Below are 22070 nucleotides of genomic sequence, written 5' to 3'. Positions count from 1 at the left end.
TAACTATATGCTAGTTTTCCTTGCCACTTTGAGTTACAGTTAATAGTATTTTAAGGTTAGGGACTAAGTCTTATGCATCTTTGTATCTGCTGGGCCCTTCTCAGAGCACATAGTAGGGACCACATAAATATTTATTGAATGCATACTAAAATGTCAAAATTATTGTATTATGATTAAAAATACATTAACCTGATGTGAGTTACACTGGTTAACCCATGCTGATGTAAAACTCTAATTAATAGTTAAGTTACTGAAAATAGAAGAACTAACTAATTGCTGCCGAATAAAAGAATTGAGATTTGGGCACCTGAGTGGCTCAGTCAGTTGAGCAGTGACTTTGGCACAGGTCATGATCTCATGGTTCACAGGTTCGAGCCCACATCGGGTTCTGTGCTGAAAGCTCAAAGCCTGGAGCCTGCTTCAGATTCTGTGTCTCCCTCTCTCTCTGCCCCTCCCTACTCGCTCTCTCTCTCTCTCTCTCTCCCAAAAAATAAATAAACATTAAAAAAAATTTTTTAAAGAATTGAGGTTGGAAATCATTTTAAATACAAAATCCATAGAGAAATAACAAAAGAAATCAGAAGTGAAAGCTTAGGACCTAGGTTCCTATGATCATGGCTCCAAAACTTTTATCTGTAGCCTCTCACCTCTGTGTTTGCAAGCATCCCCATCTAGTAGAATTTACAAATCATTACTTACCTTCCTCCTACCATGAATTTTCACTTATGCCAATGATTCTTACAGATAACAAAGCTAACATTTTAAACATTTCTCTAGTTTTTAAGATATCAAAAATAAAGATATTTTGTATATGTAAAATTTGCAAGATATGTCATAACTATAATTATGTTCTTCACATACTGATTTAATCAACCATAATTAGTAAAGTTACAGTTAAAAATAGTGTTAGTGCATCTTTCCAGACTTAAAAAAAAATAGTAAAGAATTTATGAGAACATTTTTGCTGAACAAAGAAAAGCATTTAATTAAGTAAAATAGGTACTGAAGTTTATTTTTGTATTCAGTTTGCCTTTACAAAAAACAAAATTCTGCCTCTTAGCTTTAATCCTTCTTCACAAAGCAGGTAAATGTCTTGTCAGACTTAACATGATAATTGCAAATTTAATAGGTGAATAAACTTAAGAACCTACAATCAAACCCATAGGGAAAAATAAAACCAAGACAAAAATTAGATAAAACAGTTTGTAGCAGAAAATATTTTATATAGTTCTTATTTCCCATCTTTTCAGAGCTAAGTCTGAATTTTAATTAATATTTTTCCAATATCCTGACTCAAGTATTTTATGCTGAAGGAATTATTGAAAGATTGACTAGCAGACTTTTGATGTAGTAATAAATATTTATGATCTCCTGACTGTATTTTTATATTATTCATTGACTAAATCCTTAGATCTCTTGCTTCCATAAGCCAGTAATTATGGATATCAAGTGTAACTTCATGCTTTCTCTGTGTCAGTTTCCTGAGTAGAAGTCAAAATGGAAATGGTTTACAATTACATGCCTTCAGCCATCATTGATTATTGTTTATGTAGAAAAGTTAGCATGTCTGTGTAACTAAAATTGAAAATACAATGTACAAAAAAAATAACAACTAAATATCTGTTCCCTGTGTTCTAGACCTAAGGAAACTGATGCTTTACAGTTAGCTAATGAGCTAATTGCCCCTCCCATACTTGGGTCCATTCAAATTATCAACCCTGATTTCAGTTAATTGGAATACATAGTCCTGTTCCTAGTAGTTCAGCCTTTTAGGATTTATGAAAGCCAGATTTTCAAAGCTTAAGCATCTCATATACTATTTTTTGTTTTTTGTTTTTTTTTTTCCTGTATTTATTAGATGTTTATGACCTCAAAGTTGTATTCCCAATGGTGCTCTTTTGTAGCTTGGCATTTTGTCCACATTTTGTTTTGATTTACTTCCTTTACCCTTGGGCACCTGGTCAGCCCATTCAGATATAGATAATTCTATCATTTTGATTTCTTCATGTAGGCTACAAGTTGTGCATAAAAACTGGACTGGTATGTCATGATAAAATATCGCATATGTTTACATTATGCCAAAATAGGTGTTCAATTCAGGCAGTCAAAATGTGAAATTGGGTAAACAAAATTCCAAATGATTAACTTGTAGTCTAAGTCTTAAGAAATGCCAAATAAATCGATGAAATGAATCTTGAAATTTCATAAATTTATATAACCGAGAATGCATATAGTTAGCACACTGGCCTGAAAGTAACACCAAACATGATAGAGACTGAGGCAGCTCTGATATTTTGCAACTGTGGTACTTAGTTTTGCTAAGCTATGACGACTTCTACAAAACAAAGTTAGTATATTCTCCACCAGGTTATTTCAAGGATTAAATGAGACTAAGTCTCTAAAGTGCTTGGTGGAATTTGGGGCACACGGTTTTATTATTCTTAGCACATAAATAGTAGCTATTGTTATTAGCCAATTTAGTCATTGCTCTGTGACTTCCAACCATGCATATTTTCAGTAGAAAGGATTTAATGGACTATTTTTGCATTATCTAAACCAAAAAAAAAAAAAATCAAGAGACTATGTAAAACTTTTACTTTTCGATTGATTAATCTGGGACTATATGGTTATGACTCTTGCATTTTAGTCTGGTTTGCAAGAACTTGAAATATAAAGTGCTGATAGTATAATTATAAAATTATTACTAGATTTGGGTTTAGAAAGCAAGAAATTTTCATTGTTTTGTCTTTATTGTTAATTATATTTGGCTGGAATACAAAATGTACTGTAACCCTTCAGTGAGCGATGAGTGATATAACATAGACACGTGGATCTATTCATGTAGATATATGTTCAGTGGGAGTGATAGAAGGAGGGACAGTTTAAGATCTTCCAGGATGATTCTCCACTAACTTATTCCAATCAGTTTTAGTATAATAATTGTAACATTGGGAACAGCAGGGGATTATATTGTTTTTCTCTGTGCATTTGTCTGCTGCATCTGAGAATAGAATAATCTCCATTATCTGCAGGGAAATTGCTGCATATTTCCCTGAAACTCATAGACTAGTGACATTATTCATCCCCAAAACAATCTGTGTACAATGTATGGCGTAGAGGGGGTCGTGGGAAGGTACCATACCCTTATGGAGGAAGTCTTGGATGTCTGATATTATAAAAGACCATATTGATTTCCCTTTCTCTTCTCCTAAATCAAAGAGATAGTAACCATCTTTCTCTGGATTCCAAAATTTTAGTGCAGCCAAGAGAAAAATGTTTCTTCCCCTTTTCCATGTGTTTGAGGGTTTTCAATTGACAATCTTTGGTGTATATGGCCCGATGAGCAGACTGACTTTTTGATACTTGTATAAAATATTGCTCTTTCAGAAACTGAAATTGGAAATAAAAGTGTCCAAGTTTGAACGATCAGAGTCTGTCAGTGAAGATTCACATCTGCCAAGTCTGTTTTCCTCTTAACAAGTTAGAAGGCTCTCTCACCAAGCCTTGGACCCGTGTGTATGCAATATACAGTCACATTTTTAGCATGGCACATTTGTTCTTTCTGCCAGCCATTTTATGAAGCTCGGCAACTTAATGCTGCACCAGTTCAGAAGTCCATATGGGAGGAATATTCTGGCAGCCCTCGTTTCAGCAAGGCAGCAGGGGCTCTGCAATTGTTCACGTGAAGGGAGTGAAGGAGTAGATCAACATAATCTAATGTTACAGTATCAGTTAGGGATTGTTGATTGGCTTGCAGTGGAAGCACCAGTCAAAGCACTTTCCAGAAATACCATACAGGGTGATAAAGATCTAGGGGTGAGAGTTCCTTGGCCGAGCAGCCCCAAAATTGACATCCTCTATCTTCAGTCTGGATGCTCAAGACAGTACCCAGCTCACACAGGAACAGATAGTCTTTTTTTTTTTCCAAAAGTAATTCAAGGGAACAAGTTTGCAAAATGTTCTCTGGCATCTTGAAATAGTTATTCCCCCCTATTCTAGTACCAATTTCACAGTATCAAAAACTAAATTCCACTTTCCTCCAACTAAAAAAACACTGCTTCTACCTTTCTTAAAAGTGCATGTTGGTAGCAAACACTTAGAAACCGTTGGGCAGGAGGCAGTGGTCTGAATGAAATGGATCCACTGGTCCTTTTCATCTCTCCTTGATGTTCATTTTTCTTGCTCAGTCAGAATGGCTTGCAATCCACAATCGTGGGTTGAGTAAACTGTTGGAAAACAGGTCCACAAACAGTTCCTGGCTCCCCCCAGCCAGCTGTCCCCCATCAGTTCAGGGGAAGCTTTACAGCCATTTGATACTGTGTTGGAGTAAGTTCAGAAGGTAGTGATGATCATGCCATGTTGACCCCTAGGAGCCACTTATGTAAAAAAGAACCATACTCTTTGAGGTCTATGGTTAATGCTATTTGAAAGTAAGCATGCGAGTTGCTTGCCATTCATATGAAATTGCTCTTCTTTTCAAGGTACTTCTGTAGTTTGAGTTTTCATGGAGGGTTGTGTGTTGATTGAGCATATTTCTTTGATGCCTCTGCCCTCATCTGTATCTATAACACACAGGAGAGGACAAGGAAACTTCATTTTTATCTTGCTTTCATAAACTTTCATCTTGCCAAGGTTTTAATATAGATTTTTAAATTCTTTCATTTTTATTTTCTTCAGTGAAATCGTAAGTTCCCTTTCAATGCAAGAACCAATTTTCATTTTACAGGATTCCTCTGATAACATGTTGGTCTTTTTTGTGTTTGTTTAAAATTCATTACATTGTTTTAGAGAAATGACAGATTCATTGACCATTTCATGTTACTGAATTAAAGTGAGAAAGCTATTTAGAAAGCCTCTGCTCTTTGGAGCTTTGCAAAAACCAGTCTTTTGTGCTTTCTTTTTGTGCCTTTACTTATAGTTTTAATCTGAAGAGTTGTTTCATCTTTGCCAAATCAGCAAATAATCAATGCTTTTAAATTTCTCTTTTCTTTCTCCTCTCTAACAAAGTAAAATGCAAGTATTTAAATAGATCTTACCACACAATGCCAAACACAAAGGAAATGTAAATAGCTCACTGGACTAATTCACATCTGCCAGGGAATAATTGTTGGATGTGTGCTGATTAGGCATAATTTTTTTTCAACCAAGCTTTTAATTAGGCATCTGCACCGGGTCACACAGATGACATTATAAAATGTGGATTAAGAAGTCTTTCATTCTTTTGAGAAATAAGTGGCCATGCTAACATCTTGGTATCCTTCTGCCTATAGTTAGAGTGTTGGAATCACTGGCTGCTGTTGGAACCTTGGGGTAGGCCCCCAGAAGCTTGTCATTTACCTGTTTAATGGTGCCACAGAAGTTTCCCAGTACCTTATGGGAGGGCAGTAGGAGAGCTTTTCATATTCTCACAAGATGTAGATAATCCCCAGGCTGCACCTTAGACATGATGCTTTCTGACTTTTACATTTAACATGAACAGAAACTAGACTACAGAAAGTGAAACTGCTCCGGCGCCTGGGTAGCTCAGTAGGTTAAGTGACGGACTTCAGCTCAGGTCATGATCTTGTGGTTTGTGAGTTTGAGCTCCACATCGGGGCTCTGTGCTGACAGTTCAGAGCCTGGAGCCTGCTTCAGATTCTGTGTCTCCCTCTCTCTGTGCCCATCCTCCCCCAACCCTGCCCCCTTCCTCCCCTGCCCCCTCCGGGCTCGCACTCTGTCTCTCTCTCTCAAGAATAAGTAAACCTTAAAAAAAAAGGAAAGAAAAGAAAGTGAAACTGCTTGCTCAAGATCACACAGCTATTGAAATAATTTCTAGTAGAGCTTATGTTTCACGATGGTTACTGAGTTTGGGGAGTTTCAGTGCCCTATCACCCCTCGGCCTCAGCATCCTCAAAGCCTTCTTCCAGGCAGCTTTTTTGAAGGGACCACAGGAAGCTGACTGAGCGATTGCAATAGATTCCCCTGTTTGCAATTATTTGCTTCACCGCTTTCCTCCATTAACTTAACTAATTAAAAGAATATTGCAGTTCATTTCTCAATTTTCATATTCAGGAATTAAAGATATTTTACCCAGTGTTCCTACTGATATGATTTGAGGTACACAAAAGAATGCCTGAGTCAACACTTGTCCCAGATGATTTGAAATTCTTAACATTTGTGTGGAAGTCTTGAATTCAATGTCTAAATCTCACCTAATTATTAGTGTGACTTTAGAGAAGTTATGTAACTTCTCAGCTCAGTTTTCATATGTATAAAGAAAGTATAGGTCACAATGCCTATTTTATACAGATTATGGAAGAATTGGGTAAGGTGGGGTTTGTAAGTGCCAGATAAATATTATATGTATTAAAATGGTAGTCACTATGGTCAGAGAAATTCGTGGTGCTGTTAATGTGGTTAAAATGGATTGAAGAACTAAGCTGTCAGGAGGAATGCCACACAGGGAGAAGTAATTAACAGCCAACACAATAGGAGGTGGCCAGAAAGATGGTCAAAAAGGTGAAGCTGTCCTCAAAGGGTGATTAGGAATTTGTTAGTGGGGACAAGGCATGGAGAGAAGCAGGAGGCTGGAAAGAACAGAGGATGTATAGGGGCATGGCTGTGAGCTTGGGCAAGTGAAACACAGTATAGGTTGGGAAGAGACAGGAGATGGTGAAAACGTATAAGATCCTTATATGCTATGCTACAGAATTTGGACTCTATTATCTTCCTGTGAACAGGCACTGAAGGACGTGAAATAGAAAAAACATCAGAGAATAAAGTATAGAGGAGGAGCTGAGCTTTGCAGCCACTGACACTAGTATCCTTGACCTGCAGAATATTCACACTCTCTTGGTTCCTGAGCCAATACTGACCAGAAGGGGGAGTTAATTAGGAATCCCCTGTACTCCTAGAAATCTGTACAGGGTGGGATTAGGGAACTCCGTAATCCCACAGGTTCACTGAATTATGCATATGCTAGGCTTCCCTCTCCTCCTTCTCTTGTCTTTCCTGCTGACATCAGGAAGACCAGCCAAGAGACTGTTGCAGAAGTTCATACAAGAGATGGTAAGCCCTGACCTCAGGTGGTGGAAGTAGGAAAACAAAGAAAGGAACCAACTGCAGAGTTAGCTAAGAGGGAGATCCAGACCCTGTGTCTTAGAATTCCAGAATGAAGAAAATACCTTAGAGATCATCTGGTTCAGTCTCCCCTTTAATAACATGGTGCCTGAGTCATAGTAGTCGTTGAGTATAGTAAATATTTGCTGAACAAATTAATGAATAAATGAGGGCTAAGACCCAGAAATGTGCTGACACCACTAATTATTAACATCACTGGCATAAGAACATAAATCTCCTGATTCCTAAGTCAGTGCTCTCTCCATATGCCACACTTGGTTTTATAATGTAAAACATAAATACATACATACATACATACATACATACATTCATACATTCATTATTGGAGACTTATGTTAGTGCTATAGCTGAATTCACCTCATTTTCATTCACAATGTGATTTAAAATGTAGCATATCAGATTTAATAAACTATCCTTTTCTGATGAAGGCATTTTGTACTGACTCTCATACCTTCATAACCTAAATATTTCTGTTTTGCATTTCTGCATAATGGGAGGATTCCTGCAGTAATGCTATCTACAAGACAGATGTTTAAAGTCAATAGAAGCATGGAAGGTTCAGAATTTCCAAGGTGGGATCTCCTCCAATTAATGGCTATTTTTATAACTATCACTCTAAAGAGACCATTTGGGAATTTTAGAAACTGCTTTAAATTATTCCAAGAGAATGGTGTTTCTGCCTTATGACAACAGAAATCTGGGAAATAGTCTTTATTTTAAGCAAAAAAAAAAAAAAGAGAGAGAGAGAGAGAGATTTAGGTATAAGGAAAAACTTTGGGGCAATAAGAGACATAGAACCCTATAACAGATTCATCAAGGAACCTGAGAAAATAAGACAAAGGCCCATTTATTTCCTTGGGTATTTCTCTCTAGATGTTTCTCACTTTGTGACATTACTAAGACTATGCCAAGACCGACACATGTGGATGTAGTAAGTTGCACCTACCACCTCACCTCTCACCACTGCCACACAGTTCAGACTATCTGATCCCTACACCCGCAGCACATTGTATTTATATGCCAGAAAAGAATGAGGAATCCAAGGATACTTTCATGAGTCACTGGTCTTCCTTGATGGGAAATGGTGTATTCAGTCACATGGATGAACATATCTGTCCTCTCAAATTTCTGCAAAAAAACTATCAAATACTTTAATAAAATTCAGCAGGTTCCTTTTAAAACTTTTTAACATTTATTTATTTTTGAGAGAGAGAGAGAGCATGAGCAGGGGAAGGGCAGAGAGAGAGGGAGACACAGAATCCGAAGCAGGCTCCAGGCCCTGAGCTGTCAGCACAGAGCCCGATGAGGGACTGGAACTCATGGACCGCGAGATCATGACCTGAGCAAAGTCGGATGCCCAACCGACTAAGCCACCCAGTCCCCCCTCAGCAGGTTCCTTTTAAAGATTCGAACTATTGTATTGTATTATTCTCATCCTTAAGATGTTTTTATTTTCCACTCGTTATCAGTTATTTGTTTAAAAGTTTAACATATGTATTTATATATGTAACATCATAATAGTTCTGTACCATTTATAGGACATTTTCACAGACATCTCTTTTCTGTAGGGTAGGGTAGAACAGCTGTCATTATCTCCATTTCATAGATGAGGAAACAGATGTTGAATGACTTGCTCAAAGAGTGACCCAAGGAGACCCAGCTTCAATTCCGTTTGCCCATCTGACATACCACAATGCTTCATTTGGGAGAATAAACAATATCAAGGGCGAGTATTTACAATTTAATTGAAGTGTTGAGTATCACACCCTCAAAAGTACATTTCAGAATGTATTATGTTTTGGAGGGTTGTAGAATAGAATGAAAATGAATTTCAATATTATAATAAAATTTCCTATTACAGTAAAATTATATATTTTTATTATAAAAAACACAAACACACAAGATTCAGAAAAGGAAGTCCAGTTAAATCTTAATAGCTGGAGAGGAACCTCAAAAAAATAATAAGTTTTCAATACAGAATTCATGTAATTGGTGGGATGGGAGTAGTGGGTGAGAATTGTCTTTCAGCAAAAATTTAGATGACTTGGGAAAAACAGAAGTTAGAAACAATGAAGGCTCCAAAGTTAGCAAATAAACCTACTCCAGTTTTCCTCTGACTAAACCTTTCTATCCTTTATTCAATAGGAATTTATCCTAAATACCTAAAGAGTTCTCAACATAGTAATATTACTCTACTTATTTTGTGGGGGGAAACGTAGAACAGGTAGAAAACTCCCACAGAAGAATAAAGTCAAGAGATGAAATTGTAACATGAGATAGTAACAATCGGAGCAAAATAATGAAAGATATTTTTGAAGAGGTGAGGAAGGAATGAATCAGATGAGATGGAGTTACACACAGAAAGGAAGTGCCCCTGAGGGTAGAGGAATAGCAGACTTCAACTAAAAGGCATAGAGCAAGTTGTAGATTGTAGGCAGCAAAGACACCAGCATCACAGAATGGAAGTTTATAGGGTAGTGAAAACAAAAATAAATTGGAAAGCCTACTGGTCAAGAGTGTTAACCAACACGTTTAAAGATTGAGTATTTTGAACTTCCATGACTACAGGATGTGAATGGAATGTGAAGTAAGTTAGTCTAGTCTGGTCCAAGATGGTGGTTAAGGAAGGTAGACAGCAGGTGGTAAGTGACAGAGGCTAAAAAGGAAGTTTCGGCATACTACAGTGACTCAACAAATGTGGGAGCAGAAGAAAGAGGTACAAAAATAATTCCATTTTAAGCAATGCTCTATGAAAAGTGCCCTATTTTATCCAAAATGATGAAGAACCCAAGAGATATCCAATATTGTATTTTGGTTTCCATGACTAAGAGAGAGACCAGTTATCTTGGAACATATTCTTATACAGGCCAGCAATTTTAAACTTCTGCTTCATCAGCCTGATTCTCCTTCACTTGTACTTTGAAATCTCATAACTGAGAATCAGGTCTTTATGAGACCAGCCCTATTTGGGACACCAAACTCATCAGTCACATCAAATTTGACCCATAGGCCCCAGGTCAGTAGCCCTAAGACATCTGGCCTCAATAGGGCCTAAAGTAAATGGCCATATAAGAAACAGCGTAACATTGCAGGCAACATGGCAATGAAAATGCATGCTTGGCTGCCAAAAGAAATGCATCATTTTATTTTTGTGAAGAACCTTTTTTTGGTAAAATTAAAAGTGTTTTCACAAGGGTGATCTCATTCTCACAGTAGCCATGGCAAAAAGGAAATGGAGGAGATATTTTGATTCCCATTTTATAAAAGAATGAATTGAGAGAGGGAGAAATCAAGCGACTCTTTTCCAATTCTCCCTCTTAAATAGGCCAACGGGGCTTGAGCTAGAGCCAATTTTCCTAATGACGTCTCTTTCTGTGCTCTGAAGCCCAGTCTATCCCAGGATTTGGCATGGCACCATCGGATGGCATATACCAGGTGGCTCATATTTTTATTTCACAACATGTAAATGACATTCATACAGCAAGTCTATAAATATCCTACCCAATTAGTTCTATCTGAACAGGCAAATGTTTGCTTACAAATCCATCTACAACAATTTTGGCATGACACAATGTCTAGGCATCTATATACATTTTTTTAAAGTGAGCAGCTGAGTACTGTCAAGTTGTTAGTTTTATCCTGTGATAACTGACCTCTCATCTTTTACATTCAGAAAGCTTCTGTGTAGCGCCGTAAAGATATCACTTTATCACTGCTTGCTTGATGACTTGAAAAATTGCTCTGAGCGGAAAAGATCCATAAATTTTAAAAGGCAGTCTTACCAAGAACCACAAATAGTTCTTATTCTGCTTCTAAATAGCAAGATCACATTAAAACTCAAAAATAGATAACATTAATCACTATAATTCAAATAACTACTCTCTAGACCTGGCAGGGAACCGTCAGAGCTTAGTTCTTTCCTCCTATGAATTTCTGGCACAGCATGCTGGGGGGCTGGGGAGTTGTTAACAGTGATTAAAGTTAGGGAAAGCCTTAGAGGCATTTGTTACCTTCCTACCTTTGATCTGCCTACTCAGAAACTCATACTCAGTCTTGATTATGACTATGGTGGGAATATCTTGGTGGGACTGTCCTGATTTTAGAGAAGGATATAACCAAGGACAGATAATAATTACTGGAATGGCAATCATCCTTTGCATAACAACTTACAAACCCTGTCACCTGCATGATCTCATTTGTTATTTCCCATAGAACAAGAAGTTGCTATTACTCTTGTTCCTCATTACTTGTGAAGAATCTGAGTCACAGAGGATTTAAGTTAGTTTTGGAAGTCACACAGCTAATTTTAAGTGAGGGAGCTGGAAATCAGACCAAAGTCTTCTGACACCCTACCCCATATAATGTCAGCTATACCGTGCAGCCCCCCAAACCTACCGAAAACACTGGATCCAGAATGGAGATGGGCAGAAGAGCGGTCAATGTGTTAAAACAAAAAAATGTAAAAGACTAACCAAATAGGAAAAAAATGAGGAAATGATATGTACTAAAGAGGAAACCCAAATGGCCAATAAACATATAAAAAATTCTCACCCTTACTAGCAGTCTGGGAAATGCAAATTAAAACCATGATCACACCCATTAGATCAATGAAAGTTAAGCCTGAGAATGCCAAGTATTGCATCAGATAGGGAGCAATGAAAATTTTGATATACTAAAAATGGGAGTGTGCAGCTATTTGACCTATTTTGCGAGCCATTTGCCATTGTGTAACGAAGTTGAAAAAGCATGTGGTCTATGCCCAGCAATTCTGTGGCAAGGTCCATATCTCAGAAAAACTCTATATTCACAAGGGCCATGGAAAGAGATTATTAGCAGAATTATCTTAAATAGCCAAAAATTCACAAAAACCCCAGCATCCATTAACAGAAAAATGGATAAATGTTAATAAAAGAGTGATATAGCCATCCAATCCTCTATTGCAATGAAGAGTAATGAACTAGAGGTAAAGGTATTAAATAGATAAACATCAGAAATACATTTGGAAGGAAATTATAGAAGATTAATATGTATTCCATTTCCAATGATTTTTAGAATGTGAAAAGCCATATTTGGGGGTATATTATTATTTAGGGATTAAATATTATTTAGGAATATTATTTACAGGTACCTGGATATGTCATAAAAGCATAAAGTACATGTGAATAAAGCAGGACAGTGACTACCTTTGGAAAGGGCAAGAAGTGAATACAAGTGGGAGGGGGGTGCTACCTAGAGGGCCATAACTAATATGTGCAGTGCTGTCTTCATTAAGTTGGATGGTGGTACACAGGTAGTTATTATTCTTTCAACCTTCTAATGTGTAAAATAGATTATCAAAACTTAAAAATCAAAGAGGCAGGAAAGAGAAGAAAAAAAGTTTGTCTGGATTAGACACCTCTCTGGGACTCTGGGATGACCAGGCCAGTTGAAAATGATGTCACAGGGTCCCCGGCCACCCTGGTCTAATGAGGAGTCCTAGCAGCAGGGGGAGGAGGATCATCCCAACTCAGCCCTGTATCATGCTCCAAAATCCCAGCCATTACCAACACCCTTTCTGATAGACATAATTTGAAGAGTGAAGTTCCATCTCACCAGTCACAGAGTCTGTGACATTTTCTAGAATCACACCTAACCTGGATCCCCAGAAAATGGCTTTTCTGTCTTTATATCTTTAGCACTTTCACACAGTTCTCTAGCATTCGGGAAGAGGGAGTGTTAACTGAGTCTATGTTGCTGATAGTATTTTACTCAGGAATGTTTTATTCATAGAATTATTTATTTGAGAATGCATATAGTGGAGTAATTTTATATCAGATACTAAAAAAATCTAGAAAAGTATTTAACTCTGAAAACTCAACTCTGTTTTTCATTTTTGATGTTTGCAATTTTGATGGGCAAGAATATCTCAGAATGAAATCCTTAGCCATTTACACTATCCCTTTCAGAATTATCCTGATAAATTAATGTCTGCTGAGTTACTCATTTGACAGTCCATGATCTTTTTATCCCTCATATACTCCTCAGCATAGTCAGGCATAATCTCAGTTTGCAAGTTCAATTCTCAAATATTATGGTTTTTAAGGATAAAAATATCAATCCATAATAGAACAGTTGTCTAAATATAAAACTGTTATTCATACATAATTGAAAATTTAAACAGTTATCTCAAACAAGCATGTTTTTCTGCATTTTAAGGAGGAAATATTGTTTTCCAGAGTTATTCATTATAGTGAATAGTGAGTTCATTATAATGAATAATTAACATTTAGGGCATTTGAATATCATAAAGTTAACTTCTAACCAGTGGACTTTTGTAACTCTATTATAGTTCACTGGGGAGAGAGGACAAATGCCTTTTAAAAAATGATCTACAGAAATATAATTAATCTAACATCAAAGGATGAGCCTGTGGCAGCCTCCTGTTTGAAAGCCAGGGTCCCCAATCCCCTCCATCCTTTTTTAGCAACAGTGATATTAATAGTGGTCCACATTTTTGGGCACTCACCATGTGTCAGGCACTATGCCAAGCACTTTTCCTGCATTATCTTATTTTCTCCTCACAACAACTTTACAAACGCAGAACTGTGGTTCAAAGCAGGCAAGTCCCTTGCCCAATATCACATATCAGCTAAGTAGCTAGAGCCAGGATACGGACCCAGATCCCTGGTCCCAAAACCTGTGTTCTTGACCTTGCTTGTATACATGAACCTTTGTAATTACATCTTGCTGTAGATGGAGAAAGTAAGTGGGCAAAATATTTTCCTCTTTCACAAAAAAGAAAAATAGTTGACTGAGACAAGTTATATGTCTCTATCTCTATCTCTATCTCTATCTCTGTCTCTGTCTCTGTCTCTATCTCTATATATACTGGGGCTTTCTTTTTCATCCAAAACTTACGACTACCACTTCTCAGTAGTTTGAAAATTCTATTAACTGAATTGCACTGAAGATGGAAATGATGGAAAAGAAGCACAGGATGTGTGCTTCCTCAAGGCACAAATTCATCTAAACTTTTCTTCCTGAGCCTTTCTTTCTGAATACAAAGCTGTTTCTGAACTCCAAGAATAACCAAATAGGATTTTTTTTCGTCATTTGATCATTGTATTTGTTGGCAGACCTGTTGTAACCTTGAGTCACCTACGGTGAATTTAAATATTATTCTAATTGATTTTCTCACTGCTTACTGAGAAACACAGTGCCTCTTTTACTAGTCTCATAAATAATTCCATTTCTCTATGTCAACTTTAATTGAACTTACCTCATGTTGTCAATCTCTTTCTTTTTTCCTTGCAGGTGATGTCATTGTCTATATTAATGAAGTTTGTGTCCTTGGACACACTCATGCAGATGTAGTCAAACTTTTCCAGTCTGTTCCTATCGGTCAAAGTGTCAACCTGGTGTTGTGTCGTGGCTACCCTTTGCCCTTTGATCCTGAAGATCCTGCTAACAGCATGGTGCCACCCCTTGCAATAATGGAGAGGCCACCTCCAGTGATGGTCAATGGAAGACATAACTATGAAACATATTTGGAATACATTTCTCGGACCTCACAGTCAGTTCCAGATATAACAGATCGGCCACCTCATTCTTTGCACTCAATGCCAGCGGATGGTCAACTAGATGGCACGTATCCACCACCCGTCCATGATGACAATGTGTCTATGGCTTCATCTGGGGCCACCCAAGCTGAACTTATGACCTTAACCATTGTGAAAGGTGCCCAGGGCTTTGGCTTCACTATTGCCGATAGTCCTACAGGACAGCGGGTGAAACAAATACTTGACATTCAGGGATGCCCTGGCCTGTGTGAAGGCGACCTCATTGTTGAGATCAACCAGCAGAATGTACAGAACCTGAGCCATACAGAAGTAGTGGATATACTTAAGGACTGTCCCATTGGAAGCGAGACTTCTTTGATTATCCATCGAGGAGGTAAGATAACACTGGCTCATCAATAAAATATTCAGGTAAAATAGTAAGACCTTTACAATAATATCATAAAAGTGGAAGTTTCTCTGGAGCTGAATGAGAACACACTCTAAGAAAGTAAAAGAGAAAAGAGTCCAGGAAGCTATGGGTTTTTTTTTTAATTTTTAGAATATGTATTCTCCTATTTTACATTAAACACAATAAACGTAGTGCTTGCAGTCTTACAAATCTACCTTAATATGAATTTGGAGGGTAAAGATTGAATCCCCAAATATGAGTGGGCTGTATTCCAAAAGTTCATTAATGTACCGATTGTAGAAATCTCAGGCTGGGTTTCCATTGACTTAATTAAGAAATCTGAGTCTTCCAACCAAACCAATATTCTGTATTGTGCGTAGGATTCTAGGCTAGCTAGTTCAACCCTTTCCAAGTTCAAGTATAGTCTTGATAATCCCCATAAGAACCACTGGAAACTGATTGTTGCAGAAAAATCTTTTTAGAGTTGTGAATTGGGATGCTTAGGACACTTCTTTCACTACCACATGGATAATTACTCATGGTGCCCTCCATGACCTGGGAAGAAAGTTATGGAACAGGGTTAGGGCTGGAGTTCTGGGCTGGGTGTTCTAGGTGAAGTATGAACATCAGAGCAGTGAGGAGCATGGTAGGAGCTCTGAGCCCTGGGTGTTTCTTCTTTTCTACCTTCTGGAGGAGAGAATGGGGCCACGCAGAAGGCCCCTCCTTCATTTCTGTGCTACTTTGCTCTTAATAATCAGTCAAACTAGGGAGAGAAAGAAGGGAGGGGCTACAGATAGGGAGGATTCTTGAAAATAGAGTATAAAAGAAAAGTCTCAAGCTAAGTCCTGGTTTTCCACTTACCAATTCTGGGATTTAGGATACTTAATGTCCAGGAGCCTCAGAAGCCTCATCTGTTATATTGTGATGAAAATACAATGGTGGTCCTGCTCTTCATGTCGAATGACCCACAATAGGTGTTCATGAAATGTCTGTTGAGTGTAAATGAGCTTCAAAGCTACAGCAAGGGTGGGTCAGAAGGGGCAGTACTGCAAGGAACTCATGCATGAAGAACACACGTGTGGCAAACATATGTGATTGTCTATTCAGAGCACTAAAAACAGCATGAAAGCCCTGTCGGTTTGAAATGCAAATGAAAGCAGTCAAAGCTTGAAAAGAAGCACCTTTTATGATTTATTTGGCCCTCTCTGCAGGTGTTTCCACTTCAAGGAAATATTTACATTATTGATTCCTTGTGTGAAAATGGAGATCAAATACTAAGCATTTTTGAGCAACGGATGCAAAGTATTATGTTCCTATATTAAAAAAGGGAAATTATGGTAGCAGACGTCTTAAATTTGACCTTCCTAAGGCATTGTTACAAAATAGCACTTGAATCTTGATAATTAAATATTGACAGTGTATTTTCATTTCTACCACTGCTTGTGTAAGATTATAACCAATATTCTTAATTAAATAGCCGTATCTTCATAGCGTGCAATTGAAAAGCAAATCTTTGTAACAGGTTCTTGATATTAAAAGGTATACTGAAAATCACTGTGCACTATATCCAGCATATGATTTATAGAAACAAGTTTGTGTACAAATCATTAAGTACTGACTTTTTTTTAAAGACTTGGCCTAGCAGGAAGAAGTATTTTGAAATCATCTATGTATGTATAAATGCCCGCTCCCTGCTAGACAACCCTATTCTTGCTCTTTCTTTCCCCCTATTTTCTTCACCTCTCATTTGGTCCTCCAGCATGTTACATTCTACTTGCATTTTGTTTGTGTTTGGGGGTGAGGAATTTTTTTTTTATTTTGTGGCCCCTACAGTCACTTATGGAATGCAGTACCCAGGGATGCTTAAAGTATTTCTAGTCAGAAACCTCTCGTGTTTCCCCAAATTCCCACAATTTGCACTCAGCTGTCTGAAATTATTAGGAACTAACACCATGTTTTGTGATGAAATTGGCTTTATCTTATTATAGACTACTCATAAGTGCTTATAGCCTCATTCAGATAAGTATAGACCTTAAAGAGCAAATTTGCATGCCTGTGTCCTTAGATCAGAACTGTGGTTGTTTGTTTTAATCATTTACTAGGATTTTTAGTTTCTAAAGCAATAATATACATGGTGTAATTTTTTTTAACAGTGTTGGAGGGTATACAATGGAAAGTAATTCTCTTTCCTGTGCCAGACTTTCAGGTCTTTTCTCAGAGGCAAACATGTTTTTTGAATAGAAACTTTCAGAAATTTTGTATACATAACTAGCATATCCATGAATATCTGTAGTATGTTTAATATAAATGTCTTGCTCTAAATATCTTGGCTATTAGAGTATAATTCATTTTTAACACACACCATTGTTGTGTAATTCATATAATATAAAATTCACCCGCTTTAAGTGCTAAAATGATACGTTGTGTAACAATCACTGTAATCCTTAGAATATACATCATCTCAAGCTCCCTCAGCCCCAGAAAATCACTAACTAATATGCTTTCTGGATAGTTTTGCCTTTCTGTAAATTTTTTATAAATGTAGTCTCTTATACAACATAATGCTGCTGTGGTTTACCCACACTGGTGCATGTGTAAGTAGTTTGTTTTTATCACTGAACAGTATTCCATTGTATGGATCTATCATTTTTTAAATCCATTCACAAGTGGATGAACATAAAGAGTTGTTTTCAGTTTTCAACACTTATAATGTTGTTGTGAACATTTATTTTTTAATGTTTATTTATTCTGGGGGGTGCGGTGCAGAGGGAGAGAGGGAGAGAGGGAGAGAAAGAATCCCAAGCAGGTTCTGTGCTGTCAGTGCAGAGCCCAACATGGTGCTAAAACTCACTAATTGTGAGATCATGACCTGAGCTGAAACCAAGAATCAGACGCTTAATTGACTGAGCCATTCAGGTGTTCTGCTGTTAACATTTAGATAAAAACATTTGTGTGTGCATATACTCTCATTTTTCTTGAGTAGATACCTAAGAGTGATACTGCTGGGTTATATGACAAGTATATGTTTAAATTGTTAAGAAATTGCCAGAATGTTTTCCAAAATGACTATACCATTTTACATTCCCACTAGCAATTTATGAGGTTTCCAGTTTCTACCCATTGTTGCCCTTAGTTGGTATAGTCAAGCTTTTTGATTATAGTCATTCTAGTGTCTGTATAATGATACCTTTCTTGTGATTTTAATTTACATTTCTCTGATCTTTTTATGTGTTTACCATGTTTTCATGTGTTTGTTAGTATTCATATATCTTCTTCGAAGGCATGACTACTCAATAGTTTGTCCATCTGAATATTTGCTGGGCTATTTATCTTCTTATTAAGTTGTAGAAGTTATGATTCCAAGTCTTTCATAAGATAATATCGTTTGCAAATATTTTCTCCCAGTCTGTGGCTTGTCCTTTCACTTTCTTGATGGTTCCTTCTGATGCACAAAAGTTTTAGATTTTGATGAAGTCCAATTTATCAACGTTTTCTTATGTGGATTATTATTTTGGTGTTATATCTATGTAATCTCTGCCTGACCTGAGGTCACAAACTTTTTCCTACTTCCTTTAAAAGATATAGTTTCAGCTCTTGCATTTAGACCACTTTAAGATCACATATGTGCACAGTGTGAGGTAAAGGTCTAAATGCATTTTGCTGCATATGTATATTGTATTGTCCTAGAACCATTTGTTGAAAAAAAAAAAAAAAACTACCCATTCCTCTTGGATTGCTTTGGCACCTTAATAAAATATGAACTAGCATGAATGTGAGGTTTTATTTCTAGACTTCATTCTCTGTATGTTTACCCATATGGTTATGCCATACTTTTTAGATTACTTTAGCTTTATATTAAGTCTTGAAATCAGGTAGTGTGAATCCTTTAACTTTTTATTCCCTTTTCACAGTTATTTTGGCTATTCTAGATTCTTTCCATTTTCATATAAATTTTTTTTCAATATATGAAATTTATTGTCAGATTGGTTTTCATACAACACTCCATTTTCATATAAATTTTATGATTTTCCTTTTTATTTTTTTTTTAAATAAAAGACCTGTTGAGATTTTGGTGTTACACCAAATACGTAGAACAATTTGTGAAGAATTGCCAACCTAACACTGAATCTCTCAATTCATAAGTATGGTATATCTCTTCATTTATTTGAATCCCATTTAATTTCTCAACAATGGTTTGTAGTTTTCAATATACAGATCTTATACTTCTTCTGTTAAACTTATTCCTATCTATTTTATTCCTTTTGCCATTATTGTGACTAGAATTGTTTTCTTAATGTCATTTTCAGACTGTCAGTCACTAATATATAGAAATGAATTTGATTTTTGTTTTGGATCTCATATATTGCAACCCTGTTACACTTCATTAGTTCTGGAGGTTTTTTACAAATTTCATAAAACTGCCTACAGAGATTATTATGTTATCTGATGATAAAGTTTAATTTCCCCCTTTCCAATTTGTATGCCTTTGATTCCTTTACCTTGCCTTATTACACTAGCTAGAACCTCTGTTGTGATATTTCATGTGAGTGAATATAAGCAGACATCCTTGTCTTATTATCAGTTTTAGGGGAAAAGCATTAGTTTTTCACCATTAAGTATGATTTTAGATGTAGGGCTTTTGTATGCCCTTTATCAGGTTGAGGAAGTTCCCTTCTATTCTTAGTTTGTTGAGAATTTTAATAAATGTACCTTGACTTTAAACAGGTGTTTTTTTTCCCTGAAACTATTGAGATGATTGAGTGTTTTTTACACTTTATTAATACAGTGTTATATATTACATGATTTGTTTTTATGTTAAACTAATTTTGCATTCCTGGGATGATCCCATTTGCGTATAATTCTTTTTTTTGTGTGTTGCTGAATTTTGTTTGCTTATATTTTATTAAGAATTTTTGAACCTATTTGGGGAGAGGTTTTCTATAGTTTTCTTTTCATGTGATGTCATTGTCTGGCTTTTGTGTATTGATAATACTGGCTTTATAACATGAGTTGCAAAGTGTTCCTTCTCTTTCTTTCTGAAAGTTTGTGTAGGATTGATGTTAATTCCTCCATAAAAGTTTGATAGAATTCACCAGTGAAGCCCTTTGGGCTGGGCTTTTATTTGTAGAAAGATTGTTTGCTAATTAAATTTATTTTCTTGATTTAGGCCTATTCCAATTTTTCAACATCCTTGAATCATTTTTTGGTAATTTATTTCTTTCTAGGAATTTTTACAATTCATCTAAGTTGTCAAATTTGTTAGCGTAAAGTTTTTAACAAAATTTTATAACATTCCTTCCTAAAACCCAGCTTTTAGATTCATTGTTTTTCAGTTTTCTATTTCAGTGTGCTCCACTCTAATCTTTATAATTTCCTCTCCTCTACTTATTTTGTGATTGATTTACTTTGCCTTTCTGTCTTCAAGTTTAGATTAATGATTCTAGTTCTCTCTTTCTAATAAAAGCATTAAAGCTATAAACTTCACAGTATGCATTTCTTTAGCTTAGTTTCGTAAATTTTGATAGGCTCTGTTTTCCTTTTCATCCAGTTCAAGGTATTTATTTTTTATTTCCCTGACGATTTCTTTTTTGACCCCTAGGTTACTTAGAAATGTGTAGTTTATTTTTCAAACATTTAGTATTTCCCAATTCTTTTCCATTAATTGCAAATAATGTCTACTTGGAGAAGAACATGTTTTGTATTATTTCAGTCCTTTTCAATGTGTTGAGACTTGTATTATGGCCTAGCTCCTTGCTTTTTTTAACATAAAAATTTCTCTTAGAGAACTTCACCTATTAGTTCAAAAATATATCTCATTATTTTTAATAGCATATTTAATTGGATACCCACTAATGGATATTTTGGTTGCTTTTAGTCTTTTACTGTTATAAAAAAATTTATGTATCTTTGCACATCTATCTCTACACAAAAGTAAATCTATAATGTCGATGTATTCTTTCTTTCAACAAAAATTTCTTGAGTGCCTACTATGTACTAGGCACTTTTTTGGCACTAGGGATAAAGCAGTAAACAAAGCTAACCACACTCTTTTTCTCATGGAGTTGACATTCCATTGGAGGGAGGCAAATGAAATGCCACATAAATATGCTTTTTGTTTATTTATTGCATATTTCATATCCCCCTAGGTTTTATTCTTAAATATTAATTTCATAACCAGTTACTTTACTGAGTTATCTTATTGTTTCTCATATATTTTTCCATTCATTTCATGGGATTTGGAGGCATACAGTCACACCACCTACAAATAGCAATCACTGTCTTCTCCTTTCCTATTTGCATACCTGTGATTTATCTTATTTAACACAGCTGACTGTTACTTCATGAATACTGTTGTTTAGTAATGGAGATTATGGAAATTCCTATCTTATTCCTGGCTTAAATGGAAGCTGTCTCATTTTACACAGTTAACACAATACTGGCCTTTTAATTGAGATGAATACTTACCATGAGAAAGAAATATCCCCTCAATTCCCATTTCATTGAGACTCTTATATCGGGGCGCCTGGGTGGCTCAGTCGGTTGAGCCTCTGACTTTGGCTCAGGTCATGATCTCACGGTCCGTGAGTTCGAGCCCTGCATCAGGCTCTGTGCTGACAGCTCAGAGCCTGGAGCCTGTTTCAGATTCTGTGTCTCTCTCTCTCTGACCCTCCCCCATTCATGCTCTGTCTCTCTCTGTCCCAAAAATAAGTAAACTTAAAAAAAAAAAATTTAAAAAAAAGAATCTTATATCAAAATGGATAATGAATTTTATCAAAAACCAAAAAAAAAAAAAAATCTACAGAGATGATCAGTATTTTCCCCTTTGATTTATTACTGTGATGAATTGAATTAAGAAATTTTTTAGTATTGAACTATCCTTTCATTATTGAAGTAAGCTATATTATGCTTACAATGTACTCCTAGATCCTATTTCTTTATAAATAATTTTGCACCAGGGTGCCTGGGTGGCTCAGTCGGTTAAACAACAGACTAGATTTTGGCTT

General features: G+C 36.2%; 1 protein-coding gene across 6 annotated transcripts in view; it reads left to right on the top strand.

Moving 5' to 3' along the window:
• MAGI2 (membrane associated guanylate kinase, WW and PDZ domain containing 2) overlaps positions 1-22070 on the top strand; it is a 1340829-nt gene that overhangs the window by 1088978 nt on the left and 229781 nt on the right. For all 6 annotated transcript variants that reach the window (XM_078442525.2, XM_078442526.2, XM_078442524.2 and 3 more), the window contains exon 10: positions 14413-15051. In XM_078442525.2, the coding sequence (XP_078298651.1) occupies positions 14413-15051 (639 nt within the window). The remainder of the gene's footprint in view (positions 1-14412; positions 15052-22070) is intronic.

Source organism: Panthera onca, chromosome A2, assembly GCF_046562875.1.
Source record: "Panthera onca isolate mPanOnc1 chromosome A2, mPanOnc1 haplotype 2, whole genome shotgun sequence".
NCBI classification, from domain to species: domain Eukaryota; kingdom Metazoa; phylum Chordata; class Mammalia; order Carnivora; family Felidae; genus Panthera; species Panthera onca.
This window is presented reverse-complemented; position numbering and strand designations above follow the sequence as displayed.